The sequence below is a fragment of the Toxotes jaculatrix genome, chromosome 8, assembly GCF_017976425.1.
Source record: "Toxotes jaculatrix isolate fToxJac2 chromosome 8, fToxJac2.pri, whole genome shotgun sequence".
Taxonomy (NCBI): Eukaryota; Metazoa; Chordata; class Actinopteri; family Toxotidae; genus Toxotes; species Toxotes jaculatrix.
The window spans coordinates 6,761,102-6,780,656 of NC_054401.1; the positions used below are offsets into that span (position 1 = coordinate 6,761,102).

General features: G+C 40.1%; 1 protein-coding gene across 1 annotated transcript in view; it reads left to right on the forward strand.

Annotated features, from left to right (window-relative positions):
- Positions 1-19,555, forward strand: part of myom3 (myomesin 3) — a 47,189-nt gene that overhangs the window by 12,583 nt on the left and 15,051 nt on the right. The window contains exons 6-18 of the mRNA XM_041044479.1: positions 541-633; positions 1,023-1,111; positions 5,235-5,279; positions 7,956-8,096; positions 8,192-8,353; positions 9,515-9,656; positions 11,007-11,206; positions 12,236-12,289; positions 14,034-14,161; positions 16,817-17,000; positions 17,617-17,791; positions 18,000-18,121; positions 19,258-19,445. Of these exons, the coding sequence (XP_040900413.1) occupies positions 541-633; positions 1,023-1,111; positions 5,235-5,279; positions 7,956-8,096; positions 8,192-8,353; positions 9,515-9,656; positions 11,007-11,206; positions 12,236-12,289; positions 14,034-14,161; positions 16,817-17,000; positions 17,617-17,791; positions 18,000-18,121; positions 19,258-19,445 (1,723 nt within the window). The remainder of the gene's footprint in view (positions 1-540; positions 634-1,022; positions 1,112-5,234; positions 5,280-7,955; positions 8,097-8,191; positions 8,354-9,514; positions 9,657-11,006; positions 11,207-12,235; positions 12,290-14,033; positions 14,162-16,816; positions 17,001-17,616; positions 17,792-17,999; positions 18,122-19,257; positions 19,446-19,555) is intronic.

Consider the following 19,555-nt stretch of genomic DNA (forward strand, 5'->3'; position numbering starts at 1 on the left):
TTAACACTGTATTAGAGCTGAATATTGTGTGAGAGGTAAATGGGTGAATATAAAGACAGACTCAAAATCCATGAGATGCTTGGAAAAAGTATAGGAGTCGTGACATCACAGTTCAGGACCCTGACTTGAATATCGACCTCTATATTAATATGAAACTACCTGTGTTAATTCAGGCAACGTGCCAAACTGTCGACCTTGATACTTGAGCTGCTGAGAGACTAGCTGATGAAAAGACTGTGTGCTCAGTATTCATGAAGCCAAGCTGAGATCCAGATAACCTGCGGCTCGTGGGTTTCACCATCCCATATGGGACCCATCAAGTTCAATGAGCTGCAAAAGGCTGCCCTCAACAATGCCCCGCACAAGGCAGAATGCGAGATCAAAGGCGCCCTCTGGCTGTTATAGACTCAGCCAAACTAACATTTGATTAGTGAAAGAAGTCCATAAGTTATCAGTGGGCAATCGCATGTAGCCTGTCGATCACTTAAAAAAAACACTTCAAATAACACACTTCAATCTATTTCTAACTTTTTACTTTAGGTATAAAGATGGTGCACCATTGAGGTTGTCTGACCAACCGTGGAATTACAGTCTTCAACAAAAATTTGGTCTTAACTCACTGGAAATCAGAAGGTAGGTCACTGGCTCAGATCCCTGATTAAGGCTGAAAATCTCTGTGCAGACTTGTATGGTGGTTGTGTGCATAATGAGTGGACAGCATGGACTTGCCATTAAAAAGAAAATCAGGAAATGTATTAAATACTTAAGAAGCTTGCGGGAAAGGTTAAGAAAATATTAGATAAAATGCAGCTGTTAAACTGAGACACGAATGCTGGTGTTTTGTATGTCTCTGTATCATGTTGTATCTTTAACAGCCAAAACAACAAAGTGATGTAGGTCAGTGCCAGTGAAGGCCCCAGCTACGTTACTCTATAGAAACATCCTTCTTTCAGCTACAACTTCAACTGCCTTTCACTTCAGCAGGCAAATACACAGTATAACATGCCATATCCTCTTCAAAGGTGCTCTCCTGATGATGCTGGCGAGTATAAAGCGGTAGCCAAGAGTCCCCTGGGTGAAGCTACGACCTTTGCAACACTTGTGGTGAACTGTGAGTAGTTTCTTGTTTCATGCCAGCTCCACCTTGCTGGAAAACTATTACTGATAACACAAAGATTGGAACTAGAGTTTCATTCATGAACGTGGTAATGGAACAGTGGAACACTACAACAACATTTAAGTAAAAGAAATCATCTGAAGATCTATGGGACTAAAGGCCAAATAGCATTTACATGACAGGATTTCCACCAGACACAATCAGTCCACTGAAAATATACACACTCAAACCTTTATATACTGATGACACAGCCCCCAAGTTCAACTACAGTTTTAATAGCTTATGTTGCATTTTAAAGCCATGTGAATATCTTTTTGCTGTTCATAAAATCCCAAAATATCCGTCTTATTCTGTCTGTTCAGATAAAATCATTTACTTTAGATGAGAACAAAAACTGTCAGCACTGACAGAAGACAAACTGAACTTCAACTGCAAACTGAATTAAAATTCAGTTTGCACACACAGCAGCTTCTAGTTTGAGTATTAGGCATATTTTATATTTATATAATGGGCATCTTTTCTAGTCAAAAGCACCTAATTTGCATAGAACAGTGCAACTTGCATGAAAGTGGAAATTCCTAAATATCAACACTTGTAGATCTGAGTAACGAGATCTATAAATACTAATTAATTTATCAGGAAACTGCCCTGAATGAAACTAGACGTTTCATTTAGGGCAGAGTCTTAATTAGGTTATATTTGATGTGCCACTTACTCCATTTCATAGTGACTTTGGTTTTACACATGCAATCATAACACTGCATTCTATATGAGAAGACATATCAGTGAAAGTGAACTGAACATGGAGGAATAACTCATCAGCAAGGTGACCATGAGCACTGACCAAACCAACTGCATTACTGACTGCACAACCACAAGAACAGCAGCAACACTAGAAAGACAGCAAAACACACATCCTGTGTGTACACCCTAATGTAGGGGTGGGCGATATGGCAAAAATATCACATCACGATTCTTTTAATGGTAAAATCACGATCACGATTTTATCAGTTCTTTTTTACAGTGAAGTTAATTTAGAATCAAACTATTCTCTATGTAAAAACTTAGCCCTAAAGACAAAAAAGTCACCTCTTTCCACCGTTTGCTACTTCTCTCATATGGCGTGCTTTTATCAAAGTCTTGTGTTATAGCTGGCTGTTTCTGTGTAATGTCTTTAGCCGTTACCACTGGCTGATGTGTGGTCGGCCTCGCTGCTTGGCTCTCAGCAAATTGTTCCGGATGCTGCCTCTTCAGGTGGTTAAAGAGGTTCGTTGTGTTGCCATCCGAAGAGCGAACCTTCTCTTTGCAAACTTTGCAAATGACAGTTGTTTGCGCTCTGTCGTTTGGAGAAAACCCAAACCACTTCCATACGACTGAAGTGGAGCTCTTTTTGCGGGACCAACTCCAAGCTTTCACTTCCGTTGTCGGCCATGGCTACCAGCTACACCTTGACTAAAACAGCGAAAAAAAAAAAAAAAAAACTGCTCGTACTTCGCCGTGATTGGTTGGTCATAGTCACGTGAAGCGGGCTGTTAGTTGCCCAAGGAAAAAAAAATCCTCGTGCGTCTGTGCGCAAGCGTAGAGCTGCAATTGAAAGAATGTGCCGTATAGACGGTAATACGATCTCTCTCCTCTGGCTCCTCTGACTTTCTAATCCTTTATGATCTAATATTGTCATATCGCACACCCCTAACCTAATGTTACGCTTACATCTCAATTAAACACCACAGAGAGCAGCAACCTTCAAAATACACCCCAGCGCAGACTATGCCATGCACAACTCTGCAGCGACAAACTCTAAACAGACTGACAGACGGATTCGTACACAAATAAGTAAAATATTCAAAGTCTCACTCACCCTCTGCTGAAGGCGGTGTCGAGGTGCCTCTGGTAAATATCCTTCAGATATTTGTGTTCTTGCAGGTAAAGTCTCTTGAAGGCCGGAAGTGTGTCAATACGGATCCTGATGTTCTCGGAAAACGTGTCCGTATACCTTCACAAGCGAGCGGTGTTAACTTAGGCTATGTATAAATAGTTTGGGGCACGCTGTTAATAAAACATATCCAGGGTCTAAACTGGCAGCAGGGAAGCCTGTGGGAACGGAGGACTGGGGTTAGCAGGCCGAAACTGTCCGACATCCATTAGCCGTTTAAGCAGCAGCTTCAGGAGTGAAAAGACTCCGTGGATTTTCCGCCCGATTGTTTTGTTTTTCCGCACAGGTGCTTCAACATCTGACCTCCTTACTGCAGGTGTAGATTTAGATGTTGAGTCACGAGAAAAATAAATGAGGAGCAGATTCTTCATGAAGGTTGTCCAGTCTTTAATTTTGACTCAGTAAAGGGTTTTCTGGCCACCAGTGATTTAAACCTTTATAGTCTTCACTTATATGCACAGAAATAAACTTTCACAACAGACAGGAAGCACAATGTTGTCATGGATTCACTGAGTTAACATGGACCGTGGACTCCAATATGAGCCACTTTGTTTAGTCTATATTTGTTAACATTTTGGAAAATTAAATACGCCGAATTCGCTACTAGCAGTTCCTGTTTGCAATGTACAATTGGATGCTTAGAAAACTCAACTGAATTATTTTGATACTGAAGAAAACGTAAAAACGCGACGATTCTCAGGCAAGTTCTGTCTGAGCCTCTTCAGATGCATACAAAAAAAGTAGCCCCAGTATTTAAACTTTAAACACATGATTAGAACCTGTCATCACTCTCAAACTCACTGGCTTTAAACTTGTTTTAGATGCAAGAAATAGTCTGTTCACATTCAAAGCTAAATGCTGGGTTTTCCCATAGTGTTTCACAGCAGAGGTGTGTCACCTGCACCGCCACCAAAATCACAGAAATGAATTAATTTTTATGAAATGAAACATGAACCATCAGGGAAAAAAAAGAGCAGAGGTGCTATTTCACACACCAGATGCCATGTATTTAATGAATGTGTCGGTTGCTTAGGCTGTCACACAATAACTAAATGGATCATGAAAGGAGATGTGTCAGAATCTGTGTGGCTTACCACCCTGGCTAAACAATTTCCAAATACTGTGCTAGAGGATAAAATGTGAGCATCTCTTTATTGTGACAAATATAAAACAACAGTTACTGTGTTAGTGTTCAACAGCTGCAGCTGCTAGGAGGCTTTGACTACATGCCAGTGGCCAAGACTGAAGCCCAACTGATAAACTGCTCAAATAAGCTCATATTGGGCAATTAGCTTATCCCACAATCTTAATCAGAATGTTTGATGTTATCCATAAATTAATCCGATTTTTTTGTTATCAGATTTTTAAACTTTCAAATATCAATATTGGTATTGGCCACAGAAATTCAGTATTAGTCAGGCTAAAAAATTTGCATTTCAAATTTTCACTTTGTTTTGCAAGGGCACAGACATTCACTAATGTCCTCAGGGTGCTGACTTTGTCTTGGCCAAATGTGATCACATTTCTCCATCTTCATAATGCCTCCAATCTTGTCATTGCTGAAGTCAGATCTATTTTCTTTTTTGAGGAAGCCCAAAGGCTGGATGCTATTTTCTCTTTTTCTCCCCCATTATCCTTGTTTCTATATAAATGTGACATTTGGATGAGAATCAACACCAGACTAAAATGATCAGAAAAACAGATCCCACTGCGGCACTCATGCATAATGAATTGCAAAGAGGACAGTGAGTGTACTCGTGACTAATAACATCTACAGTGAGCATCATGGCCTCACGGCTCTGTGGCAGAAACATTCATAATAATAATGTGTTCTTTTTTTATCATGGTACCTGTTAAATGGCCCACCCTTTCTTAAAAGCGCTCAGTGCCTGGCAGTAAAGTTTCCTAACGCAGTAGATCAATTAGGTGGTCAGGCCTTTAATGAGACACGTCAAAGCTTCTCCTTGCCATCTATATTTCACAGGCTTTTTTGGTTGTTAAAAATAGGCTAACGGGAGTATTAGATGTGACTTGCATTAATGTGGCATCGCCAGGTTTGATTTGTCTGCTGTCTCTCTGTCTCTTTCTCCTCCAGTTTCACAATATCATTCTCTGTTTCTGTCTCCATCTCTGACCGTCCCTGTCTTTCTCCAATCTGTTGTGCTCTGCCGCTCTGCGATTCAGCATATCAAGGAGCCGTGGCTGGTTCAGAGCGTTGGCAGACCCCCGGTAAGTTTCACGCCAACGCCTAATGAAAAGTGTCCCCTTTCATTTTCTCTTTGAAGTTCTTCCTTCCACCGGTAAACGAAGGGTGGACTGGGTGGCTTTGAAGACTGTGACACAACACTGCGCTGCTGAGCAGGGTGTGCTGCTGCACCTCATGAGGAAAGATAAGGATGGTTTGAAATGGAGCAGTGTGCTGATGGTGTTTGTTTGCCATGGGAGTTTATGTTTCTGTGTGGGTGTCCGTGTCCATGGATGTACGAATGTAAGTAAGGCGGTGGATAGTTGTTACAGGGATAGAAAAACTTGCTTCCAAATGAGCAGACACGACAGTCATGTATATTTCATTCGAGGGAGAGCAGGGGATTTATTCCGTTTTGCCTCAAGCTGTAGAGCATCTCATACTGGCAGTGGCACTCTTTGGCCTAGATTATCCTCCACCGTGTGTAGGGATCAGGACATTTTTAGTCAGAATTTGCTCAGTATCTGATCACACTTACTGTTTGTGGCCCTAGTGGAGCTGTGCTGCTAGTTGTCTTAGATTTAAGACACTATTTTCACCAGAAAAACAGCATTGGCTGTTTAAATGCACTAAATCAACCTTTGAGTAACTTTACCTGAGAAGGACCTCTTGTGGTCAAATGAGTTATGCCTGCTGTCTCTCAAAGGCAAAGGTGCAAGAAGTGTGATATTGTCATAGTGCCCAAAAACTCAGCGTAGATGGGTAGGACCGCAAAGGATGATACTTGGACAGGATAAATGGCCGATCATGTCCCATCTCTTATCAGGAGTCAACAGTACCTAACAAAATAAGCAAATACTGATTGCTTGGAAGGCAACTGACAAAATGTATTCTTTTAAGAAATGATTTACAGCTTACAATAGAAACAATAGAAAAACAAACAAGCTGTCAGACAATATAATCAGTGTAATTGTTCAACCATATAATCTTCAGCAGTTACGGGTATTTGTAAGTAAAAACCTTTTAACCTTTAAATTATTTCCTAATTTTATTGTGATGCATTCTGGCTCATCTTGGACGTATAGATCTAATTGCCAGTATAACTATGCAGACTTGCAGTTTTGCAAAGCAATCAATGTTTCAGACACATATTGTATTATAAATGGGTAGGACAACCTGCATACATCTGATTAGGACCAGTGTATACAGTAAGCCTTCTTATTCCTTATGCTGGGATGGCTTTTTTATTCTACTGTTAATTTTGTTAGCTTAACCTCTGGAGCCATCATTGAGTGGACAACCACATTTTACTGCTGCACTGTTGCTTCTGCAGAAGTGCTGTGTAGGTACCAGCCAATACATTCCCCACACACTCAGAAATTAAGTGGCAATCACTTTGAATGAATCTTTATTAGCTTGTAATGGCATCAGGGCCTACTTGCTGCAAAAATGTGCTGAAGAATTGCATGCTGCTGGTTTTATGTAACTGATAATTGATAATCTCATATGGCGCAGATCATATTTTCCAACACGTATAACTCAATAAACAAAAGCGCAACTGTGGTGAATTTATCATAATCATTGTTGCGCTGAGGGAAGCAGGAGTTTGAGTGTTTGAATGATGGGAAACAAAGATCTAAGCTGTGTATTTTAATAAAGCCACGCATATTCCTGTGATAGTCTGGACTGCTAAGCAGAACAAGATCATTATGAGAAACATGTCACAGCCTCTCAGATTCATCCCTGAGAATGGGATTTGACAAGACCTCATGGCACACATATCTTTCACTTCCAGACTGTATTGCTTCAGTGCTTTGACAAGTGAAAGAATAGTAGCTGAAGGAATAACTTGTCAGGAATTGTTCACTTTCATAAAAAAAGAAATTGTCACATCTTCAGCTTCTCTGCTGTCCTCTGTTGTTTCCTCCAGGGGAAGCCTCTCCTGACTGTCCATTGTCTCTGTGCTCTCTTGGATGAAGCAGAGGGTCTTTGTCTATTATGGCTATGCCAGTCTGCATAAGATGGTCTTTTTAGTTAATTAAGCTCGCATGGTTCGCCTTGTTCAATTTCAATTCCTGTCACTATTGAAATGAATTGAGTGAGGAGTTACCTCTATCTTGCAGAGAGCATGAGAAACTTATGTCATAGCACAAAGGTACTCGATGCTATAGAGACATCAGGGACTTTCTAAACCAGGCTTGGTAACAGATCTTGGGAAATGCTGATGGAATGAGCTCTCATTTCTTATCCTCAGGAATCAGCATACTGATTCCTTCCTGCCACGTTCCTCCTACATATCCTCTGCTTTCTGATTCCTCTCGTCTTGACCTGTCATGCTTTCTGCCTTTTGTAGAGGTCCAAGGGAGGTCTGCTCAGTTTTATAGTGCAACATCCACCCAATGTTATTATGGTCTGGAACAGTTTTTGGGAGCAGTACTGTTGGACCTACTTTTCAATATCAGTTTTATCTCTGCCCTGTACCTGTGAGGAAAGTAAATATGTGTGCAGTTTACTGATGAAAAGTGCTTCCCTCTTCATTTTTCTTTCTTAACCCTTCACCTTCCTTTTTACTTTTAGTCTGCCAGTTTTCTTCCTGTTTACCACTCATTCATTTCTTCTAATTCTACATAATCTCTCATCCTTCCCCTCACGTTTTTCTTTTCATCCTCACTCTTACCATGTCACCTCCCAACTTTGTCCTCTTCCTCCATCTCTTCTAGCCTTGAAACTTGACCAGGAGGCCCAGTTTGGCAATTCCTTCCCTCCTACATGGGTGAAGGAGGGCAACAGCCTCACCCTTCAGTGTACCTTCACCTCAGCTCTGTTGCCCTTCCAGCAGGATATCAGCTGGTTCAGAGATGGTAAGTACTGTGAAAGATGAATCATATCAGTCAGAATTTTTGCCATTTGGATTGGTGCTGTAGTTTTTTTTGTTTTGTTTTTTTTCATTGCACAGGTATGCAGCTGCATCAGTCCAGCACTGTGGACATTAAAACAGTTGACAATATGGCCTCCATCACTTTAAAGGCTGCACATAAGGAGCATGAAGGTGTTTACACTGCCAAGCTGAAGACCTGGGATGGAATCCAGGAACACAGTGCTTTTGTCTATGTTAAAGGTGAGGACCAATATTAAGAGTTTGTATTCAGATTTATACCCCTGTTCTGACATTTATCAACATATAAGAAGCTTCTGAACTAACATTATTGTGAAGAAAGTTATATCCTGGTTTTACAAGCAATTTGGCAATTTCTCCAGTCTTGTTGTCACTGTGAGATTGTCAGGTAACCAACAAAGACTCCAGAGAGTTACTGCCTCATATTTCCCAAAATGTCATAGTATCCAAACTATATTTTTTATACATGGACCAAGTGTGTGACTGTTTAATACTGTGCATATGTTGAATGCTGTGTGTATGCTGCAGTATTGCAGATTATATTACAACCTAGTACTGTACTAGAATTCTCATTTGTTGTTCCAGGCTGGATAAATTGTATTTTGACTGAAACCTTCGCTCAAAACACAATTTGTATTCACTGGATTTTGGTTCTACTTTAATTTCCTGTCAGCAACCTACCCTGGTTCATACAGGGAAATTGCACCATCAATCAAGCTGTTCTGCAGGATCTTGTACATTGTTTGCAGCATGCAAATATACCACAGAATAACCTGCACTTGACTCATCAAACATTTGAAATGTATACAGGCAGCTCTGCAAAGATGCTCAGCACACGCATGTGTTTCAATATAACACCAGTCCTTACTCGTGTACATACTGCGCCTAAACTGCTGCAGTTACAGTGCAATGTGCATGAATTATTCATACACCAACAATTAATATGTACCAGACCAAACTCACATGTGCACACAAACGCTTTAATGCAAAATAAATCTCTTTGCAAAGCTCCGTGGAGCTCCATTCCGTGGAGGTCCCTCTCTTGATCATATAGTATACTGTCTGTTCAGAAACTGTTCTGAGTGTGTATGACTGCAACTAATGAGTCTTTTCTTTCTTTATCAATTAATCCTTTGGTCATTTTTGCAGGTCAACCAGTCTATTAATTGACTAATTATTTCAGTTCCAATAGTGTGTAGTAACATGTGTCTCCCTCTACTTCCTCTTGCCTTGACTGTGACCCAAATAATTTAATTACCTATTTTTGCACAAATTAGATTTTTACATGTCACCTCCTCCTGTTTTATTCTGTTCTCCATCTTTCTCATCAATTTTCCACTTCATCATCTCTTCTCTAATAGACTTTCTTCCATCTTCCCTCAGATGCATCAGCTGCAGTGCTGGGAGGTCCTGCCTCTCCTCTGTCAGTCCAGGTGTCTGACGTCAACAAGGACTACATCTTCCTTACCTGGCAACCACCCAGTGCTGATGGGACCTCACCTGTGGAAGGTTATTATGTGGAAAGGTGAGGATTAGTCTGGAGAACTGAAATGGTGAGATTGAAAGTTGATTCTTGACCTTGAAACAGTAGCTGAAACAAGATAATTCCCACCACAAGGTCCATTTAGCAGCTGTTCACAATCATCTTTTCTTAAAATCATCTTAAAATTTCTGTGTTTTCCAGAATGCTTTAAGGACTTCTTTTCACTTCATCACTTTTCTTTTTATTTTATTTTATAGAATAATAAAATTAGTAACTAATGATCAGTTTCATGATCAGTTAATGTGCAGGTTATTTTCTTGATTAAATGACTAATGGCTTGGTGTATGAAACATAAAAATACTGATGCTCTAAAAAATTAGGGAGATTATTATTTTAGATAGGAATTAAAGCAATTTCCTGTATTGCAATTCAATAGCAGACCTATACTAAGGCTATGCTGTTGAAGCTCAAATTGCTGTGTGTGCTGCTGGTGAGGAAATTGGATTAAGGCAGATAAAGATGGCCGTGTTGTCGACCAGCAGAGGTGTAATATCCATTTGGCAGAGTTCACATGAGATGGATGGTATACATGGTAATTATCAGCCCTCGACACTATGTTAACAGCACAGTCAAATACTCCCGCAGGAGAACAGGTGCTGCACTTATCACTATCACCAATCAATCAGGATCATCCTATATGTGTGTTTGTATGTGTGTGTGTCAGCAAGTGTGTGAAAAGAGCAAGAGAAATCATGTTCGTATTTCTGTAAGTGTCCATGTTCATTTGTGAATAAGTGCATTCATTTGTGTGTGTGTGTGTGTGTTTTTGTTGAATGGTATTCAATCGTGTGTGGATTTCTGGATGCTGTTGTGTTTGTTCTTGCATATCTTCTTTATTCAGTGTAGAAGATACAACTCCTGAGTGTTATTGGCTATTGAGTGAGCAAAGAAAAATGTAAGCTACCTCCCAGTTCCCTGGCAACCCCCCTGTGGGTAGAAAACTGCACTCTTTTCTGTCTTTGTTTACTGCAAGTGGCAACAGTTTGTTATCGATGTTGTATAATTTGTGCTTGTAGTCTATTTTAAAAATCAGTTTTTACTGTGTTGGGAAGCCCATTATTTTCACATGATGGTCTTTGGTCACAATTATAGGTCTTGGTGGGGTATTTACTGACTTAGATGGAGGTTAAAATGCTTTACAATTGGTTTTATAATGTTGGAATTGGTTTTATAATGTTGCACTGTGCAGACTGCCCACAAAGTGGTTCAAGCATCATGCATTTGGTTCTTTGTTTACCTCTTATTCAGATATCTCTCTTTCTCTCTTCAGTACTGCACGAATGTTCATCTGCAGGATTGATTTATTTCTTGTTTTCTCTCTCTCTCTCTCAGATATGAGATAGGTCAGAGCGAGTGGGTGCGCTGTAATGTGCATATTCAGAAAATGTGCCACTACCCAGTGTTTGGGCTGCAGGAAGGAACTCTGTACCAGTTCAGAGTTCGTGCTGTTAACAAGGCTGGACCAGGACGCCCATCCATGGCCACAGAGCCCGTTCTCACTGCAGACCCCCTGGAACACACCAGGACCATGGGTAACACTTTACATGCACTGACAGTTTAACTGCTATATAAAAAGTTGTGAAATGTTACACCACCACAGCTACAGACAGACAGATGGGTGACAAATTTAAAAACAAACAACATACAACCATGAAAGTTTGTGATATAAAATATGTGATTTTAGTATAAATTCAAAACCTACAACACTATTAAACCGCTATTATTATTTCTGTCCATTCATCATGTAAAAACTGAAATTTAGTGAATACAAAATAACAAAAATCTTCAATAGGTGTTCAGTTGCATTGAGATCTGATAACTGTGAAGCTCATAGCATCTGTCTCGCATCATTTTCACCCTGATCAAACCATCCAGTGACCCCCTCGTACCCTGGACTGAGGCATCAGCATTCATCATGCTTCTCCACTCATTTATTCAGATTTTTTTTCCTTTAATTTTTCGCTCATCTGCTGATACAAACAGCAGCAGCAATTTGTTAGCAGCTCATTCCTGCTCTTAATTCATCTCACCTGCCTCAGTTTTAATGTTACACCTGCAACAGAGGCCAGGGAAAACAGATGTAGATGTGTCAATCTCATTTTTTACAGCCCTGGGGTTTTGCTGTCGTTACCTCGACAGCTTTTTAATAGCATCCTGGAGTGGACCACTTGGTTTCTTATAAGATTACTTTTGAGGGGATAGGTTTTGTTAGATACTTTATACAGTGGAGGGATGTGAGCGATCCAATGGGATGTAAAGTAGTGTGTGTGTGTGGGAATGTGAGTGTGTGTGTAACAGGGAGGACAGATGGGCTCTGGTCAGATGCTGTGGATCATTAAACACAGATGAAGGACAGACAGAAGGTTGACTTGCCTCCGGCCTGCTCTCCATCCTTCCATGTCACTCTCTCTCACCCCTTTGTGTCTCTATGGCTCTCTTACCAATGGCTGCTCCTCTAACATTAACACTAATAGTGTTATCATATAACTTCATTACCATGGTATCTCTTCCTTCTTTTTTCCCCTCTGCCCCCAACCTCTCTGTTTCTTCTCCTTTCTCAGTGGTCAAAGTGGACAGAGGGAGGACTATCACCATAACAAAAGATGAACTGGAAGGTGAAAATGCTCTCTTTCTTTTTATTTCAGTGTATGATTTTTTCATAAAAAGATACCATTTTCACCCCTAATTTCATATAGCATCCATATTTTATTGGTACACATGGTACAGCCTCCTCGCCTGTAGGTTGCCTCAGGCTTGTGGCTTAATGCATCTTCATATTATATTTAACAATGAGCTGCAGTAATTGTATAGCTGAGGCGATGAGCATTTGTTCCTTTTACAGACGTTGAAAGAACGAACAGTCCCTAGCGGTGTCCTGGTAAATGCACATAATGGCCCGAGGTAGCGTGCGTGTCCGTGAAGAGGCCTGATAACCTTGGCAATGTAACTCGCAGACAGAGGGAGATAAAAGAACAGAAATCCGTGTTTGAGAAGGCAACCAGAAAATAAAAGTAGCGAAGGAAATGCAGTCATACTTTTAGGTTTAGAGAGAAAGAGAAAGCATGCACGCATGTGAGTGCAGCTTTTATGGTCATCAAAAGAAAAAGAGCATAACGCAGAGTTACACTGAAGCAATTTAGTGAGATCAGTCTTTATCCATCAAACACTTGCTCATGTTGCAGTACGCATAACTCACACTGATACACACACACACACATATTAAATCCAGAGATTACATTACTTGTATAACAGATCCAAATATGTACAGAGGTTATATAGATCTTTTGACTGGTGAGATGGAGCAAAATATTCGCAGGTGTCTCAGTTTCATCAATCTGTAGTCGTCTGTTGACTCTGCCACTGCTCAACGCTTGTTTAAAGTTTAATGGTAGTGTAGTCTCTAACTTCTGTAGTGTCCACACACACACATACAGTGAAGTCTGTAAATAAAATGACAGATACATTTCTTAGCTGTTTTGTCCCAATGCTCCAGAGCCATGTGATTTGATAATAATCACCATCACCAACTTGACCAGTCATGAACAGTTTCACTTACTGGCCTTGATTATCTCCCAGGTTTCTCTAACTGCATATTTAGGATAGTTGTCCTGCTGTGTTTATCTACAGTTGGGTGGGCTGTGTATAAAAGGACTCCAAGTCCTACACTATTCACCCAATATGGCTGTGAACATCCACAAACACCTTTTAAAGTTGAATATCAGCATTTAAACGTCATGGTCATGGTTGGTTTCATTTCATATCTGTTGTGCTGGAGTAGAGAGCTACCGCAATGAAAAATGCTTCTCTTCTTCCAGACTGCACTGTGCACACACTCACACAAACACACAGGCTTGCTGACTTTACCAGATCAGCATCTCTCATTTCACTGTACTCTCTTTGCTGTGGAGTTCCTGTCTGATCCACACTGCAGCTCTGCTAAACTCTTCAGGGGATACAAACAGAGACTTGCAGAGAGAGGGAGGCAAAAAAAAAACAACTCAAGATTTCTGAATAACCCTGAGTACTTCCATTGTCCTTGACTGACTTGGAGTGTCACTGAAAGTGTGCTGACTCAAGCTTTCTGACTATATGTTATCTGGACTACTTATGTATTAGAAATGGAGGTGAAATTCGGGCAGTAAGTTAAATCTTACTCCCTCTATGCTTTACTCAAATCCAGCAGACAAAGCATGAAAATTCCTGATAGAAAGATTTTAACAAAAAGAGAAGCAAAAGCCGAATCTCAGCCAGCTCTTTTTGAACTCTGTTTTCATTCTCACTGACCTTGTTCTAACTTTTTTCTCCTTTCATCGTCGCCGTCCTCCTCCTCCTCCTCTTCCTCCTCTCTTTGCTCTGCAGGTCAGGTCAAAGCTCCCTTCCCTCCCACAAATGTCCACGCCTGCGAGGTTAGCGACACCTACGTGGTGCTAAGCTGGACCGAGCCTGAACCCAGAGGCAGGGAGCCGCTGAACTTCTACATAGAGCGGGTCAGTCTTTCCTCCCACGCATCTACACACAAATGTTTGAATTACAATAACTCTCAGGATCTTTGTTGACTACAGTTATGCCAAAACCCCTCAAAAAGATTTCTGATAAATCTCAGATACCGGTGTTTTCTTGTATAAACCATCAGGTAGATTTTTCTTAAACATTCCCACAGAAATTTGAGTCTCTATTTGCCAGGGTTCATCATGTTAGTCAGGATTTCGTATTTTAAGCACAAAATGCATGCCAGGGTATATAGCCTTATTTCAAGACGATTGCAAAAGCACTGGATTGTAAATTTAAGTACATTTTCCAACATACAAAACAAAACAAATTCTTACATCTTTTCTGTATATCTAGACAAATGTACTTGTTTTAAGTATGGCCACAGTTTTAAGATATCTGTGGACTCTTTGAGACTAGATATATTTAGTTGTTTTAAAAATCTTGGCACAACAAATTTCTGTTCTGTTGGCAGATAATTTTACTTATTTTAAGCAGTAATGCTGGGTTTTTGTAGTGTGGTATGATGTCTGGAAAGATCTGAATCCAAATCTGGACTGGATTTTTTGAATGATTTTTTTGGGCATTTTGGCTTTATTTAAAACTGGAAAGTAGAGAGCTGATGACAGTTGCACGCCAAAACGGTAGCAACAGCACACACACACACACACACACAGCTGAGAGGTGACAGGAAATGAGTGGAGAATTCAACCTGGAATTAAATCAGGGTATCATATGGTGTAAGTTCTCACCACCAGGCTTCTATCGTGACCCTGCTCTGCAGTTTTGACATTTGCTTCTTCAGTTGCTTATTTGGTTTGTTTCCAGGACTGAAAAGGCCTGAACAGCAAAATGTCTCCAATAAAAAATCCAGACTGGTGATTTAAATTCAAGTCTCTCCAGACATCAGACCACCTGGGAGACTGTTCTGAAAACACGTCTCGCTCACAACTGCATTACCTAACCAACATAACTGTGACCAAAAAATAGAGCAGACTAATTGATTACCCCTGTCATGCAAGTTTTAGGTTTCTGCAAGTTGATTTTCATACCATATTGAATTGGGGTGAGACCAGTGGCAGACTTAAAAGAGGGAAGTAAGTCTAAGACTTTATGGTAACTTTGGAAAATGGGCAGCAGTAATGTAAGAGATATAGGATTTTTACTTAATAGGCGAAAACATGCAACCCTCGATGTATTTTCTACAAACTTGAGTCCATAAGAATCCCCTTAAAGAGACTACAAAAAACCTACAAAGAGATATGAACAAGTATTCAGTATACTAATACAATTAGACACAGGCATAAATATATTCAAACACAAAGCACTATTCTAATTAGTAATACATACACATCCACTGAGCACAAGGGTGAATGTTCTTGCGTCATCAGTTCCTCCAGTCGGTTGTTGGGTTTGTTCAGTCTGATGCTGGAACATGAGCCAAATTAACAGCAGGCTTCTGACCACAGCACTAATTAAAAAGACAGGAGGAAAAAATACACACAAACACAAACATACTTATACCACTGTGGTGTCAGTTTAACTGGGAATTTGCGAACTCATTAAAGACAAGCAGACCTTGTTGTTTCTCTTTCATTACATGATCTTAGGCATTGGGGGTTTCATTTTCTCTCTTGTATACTTGAAATACTTAAAACTCTCTAACTGGTGATTTAACACCACCTGGATCTGAAATTTGAAGGCTTTGTGGTTTAAGATTCTGATCATAACTGGCAGAATTTCATTTATGCGTTCAGTGTAATTTCTGTAAAAGAAAACAGCTAAAATTTCAAAAAAGGGAGTTTTTTTTTTCCCCAGGGCTAGATTCCAAGTTCAAAATGATTCCAAAATAACAAAGGTTTTCTTCAAACATATCAAAGTGTGGGGATTGACCTATTCTTTACAACAATAAAGGGCCTCAGCTCTCCAGCATCAGCCCAAGCACCCAACAGTTTCTAGTTCCAATAATCAGAAAACTGCCACAGGAAATAGATTTTTATTGGACTTTTATAAGTTACTGAGGTAATAAAACTGTCAAATCTGTCAAAGGCATCTGAAATTACTGAAGTCTGCTGCTTCACTTCTGCTTATATAATGAAGGGAACATTCAAATATTCCTCTCGCCCTTGAGCATACACTTTATAATCACTGATATCTTTGACGTGCCCCATTCTATTGTTAGATTTTCCTCCTCAAACAGGGAGTTAGAGCAGGAAATTACTGTAATACAGAGCAGAAGTAAATGAAGAAATGGAAAAAAGGTAAATGCAGGATAGAAAGCAGAGTATTATACGTGTATATATATGATATACAGTATGTATATGTATATCTATACATATATATCTCTTCACTGATTGTCCACAAACTACCTGCATGTCCAGTTTTTGGCCAGATCCTGTGATCCTGTGTCTTTGTCTGTACATTAAGTCGTTTGCTCCAAAACTTGACAACTGCCAGTTAAGCACAGAGTAAGTGATAGTACCAAATTAGAATGAAATATGGGACTTTTTAAAGCTTATTTGGCATCCTCGGCAGTCCTTCACTCTTGTGCAGGTCCTTCAGCATATTTGAAGGATGCTGGGTAATGATCATGTCCTTGAGGTAGATAGCGCTTTTGAAATGATATTGCTTTTCTAATCCTGCACTTGGATCAGTCGCTGGTGGGGAAGAGCAGCTGGGAGCTGGCCAGTCTGGACATGGTGGTAAATTCTCCTAGGTTCCCAGTGTTTGACCTGGTCAAGGGCAAGCAGTACTGCTTCAGAGTGCGCTCCATCAACAAGTACGGTGTGAGTGACCCCTCTGAGCCGAGCGTGCCAATCTCCTTGGGAAAGCCACAAGGTGAGAGGGAATGTGCTATGTCATGTATTCCTATCCATTTATTACTCGGCTTGTTGGAAAGGTCAGTTGGATTTTTGAAGAGTTACTTCCTGGTTCAACATTTACCTCATGTGCTGTACCTTACTGCATAGTTGCACACACACACACAGTTTTGTAATACAAAAGATGATCTTAAGGGACATTATGGGCTGTTCGTCTTGGTTTTCTGGGGATTTGTTTACAACCTGTCAGATCATCTGTATTTGCGTTGCCTGTAGCTGACTGCATTAAGATTTCAATTTGGACACTTCAAGTTGTTTTTAATTGATATGAATATCACCATATTGCTAGTGGTCAAAAGCTCCAAAGGACACCTCAAAGACTTGTTTAAGTATAAAAATTGAATATTGTAACAGTCTATATTATCTATATAGCAGATCACCTTCAGAAACGCTGTCTAATGGCATCACAGGTTCAATTTCTGTGCGTCTCATTGTGTGATCATATTTTATAGTACTAAATGATTTTTCCCAAGATGAAACAACCAGCTGAATGAATTCTATATTGTGGCTGATTTTCATTTGATCATTTTGGCTTTCATAGTTTTAGCTGATGGTTTCCGTCTGATTCCTATCAGCTGTGCCAGCTCCTCCTCACTCTCTGATGGCAATCAGAGACACAGACACCTCAGTGCTGCTCCAGTGGGAGGAGCCCAAAGAAAAAGAGGACATTCTGGGATACTACCTGTACTACAGTGAGACTGGCAAACAAGACTGGCAGACTGTTAACAACAAGCCTGTTACCAAAACCAGGTAACTGGGATGGATTTTTAAACATTTTTATTTGTGGTGTATGTTTATTATCATGTTTCTGGTTTGTTATGGGAAGAATTGTTAGACTCTGCTGAGTCTCTATAGTCTAAATAAGAGGTAATAGTGGTTACAATAGAATATATCTCTGAATGGAAAATATTTCAGATATGAACTTTCACTTCACCTAAACAGTGTCTCTCCTCCTCAGGTTTATTGTCCATGGTCTCAAGTCTCGAAGAGAATACGTGTTTCGGGTGAAATCTGTGAGCCGAGCAGGAAACAGCAACTATTCAGAGGCGTCTCACCCCATCGTCGTCAAATCAGCCATTTGTGAGTGCAACTGCCAGCCCACACACAAAGTAGTGGACATAAAATGTCATTTTCTCTCAGGACACAACTCAAGAATCTGAGACTCCCTAATCATTTAGTATTTAAATATTGAATCTATCAGTTGGTGCATTTTTGTTGAAGGTTTTGTAAAGATTTATTATTCTCAGAGCTTCCCAGCATTAATGCATTAAAGCGTACAGATCTGGGTCAATGTAGGTTAGATTTAGAACAAAACATCTTTTCTTGATGAAGATAGGGATATTTTACCACTTTGCTCCGAATACCTTGAAACTCTGAACCATCAGTGTTAACTGAATTGTAAAGCAAACTTCTCAAATAGACTTATTCATGTTTGCAGTCTTTCATAGCCTCACGAGTCCTTTCCGATAAAACATGCCTGCTCTCCAAAGTGAAAACGTTGTAAGTACAATAAAATACCTTCTAACTAGCACCATATGGAAACTTTTGTCATAGTGTGTCCTCCAAATTTCCAGCTTTACAGGAAACTAAAAAGCATTTTTAGAAAAAAAAGTTTTACTCAAGTCAAACAAAGGAGAAAAGTGTATGTGGGCACGAAAAGCTTCTAACGTATCACAATGCTTTTCAGTGTTGCTGGTATCATATTCAAACTGAGATTGTGCTTCTTTCACATGTCAGTCTTCAAATGTTTTTTCATGTAACCTTCACCAGATGAATCAGGCAGCGTGTCTTAATGTATCTGGTTCAAAGCTGTGTGGTGATGTACCTCTTGAAGAGCAAACCTTGAGCTGAACCTTCTTACTTCCTGTGTTATAGTTTCAGATAATGTGCTCCCCCTAGCCTGCAGCACAGTACAAGGATGATTCATTTTTGTTGCCAGAATATTCTCATATCTATACTGCAACTTTGCCATTACTTGGGGATAAGCAGCTGAAGTCCATTTCTTTGTGGGGAATCCATTTTCATCAAACAGAATATGAGCTGAATAATTCTTTCATAGGCAAAGAGTTATGAGTTTGCAACTTTAGACAGAACTTGTCAAGGAGTTATTGGCATTTCTTAGTCTATTTAGCAGGAATATGTGCCTGCTGAGATTCTCTCTTCTCGTACTTATGATTTGTGTTGTTTCCTTTTTTAATACCTTCTGGTTGTTCCAGGTGTTCCTTCTGCTCCCTCTGCCATCACCCTGCTGCTGTGCACTGGAACAGAGATGGTGTTGGGCTGGAGGGCCCCTGCCTGTCATGGGGGAGATCCTATACGTGGCTACTATCTGGACCAGAGGGAAAAGGGAATGAAAACGTGGCGAGAGGTCAACGTCAAGCCTGTAAAAGAACGGCAGTTTAGGGTCAGTAAAGCTCTGACAAAATAAATTTATTTATTTCTCTTAGCAATGCCAGCAGCATTGCTCTAAGGTTGGTCTGTCGGTCAGTCCATCAGTTTGGTCCTGACTGTAAT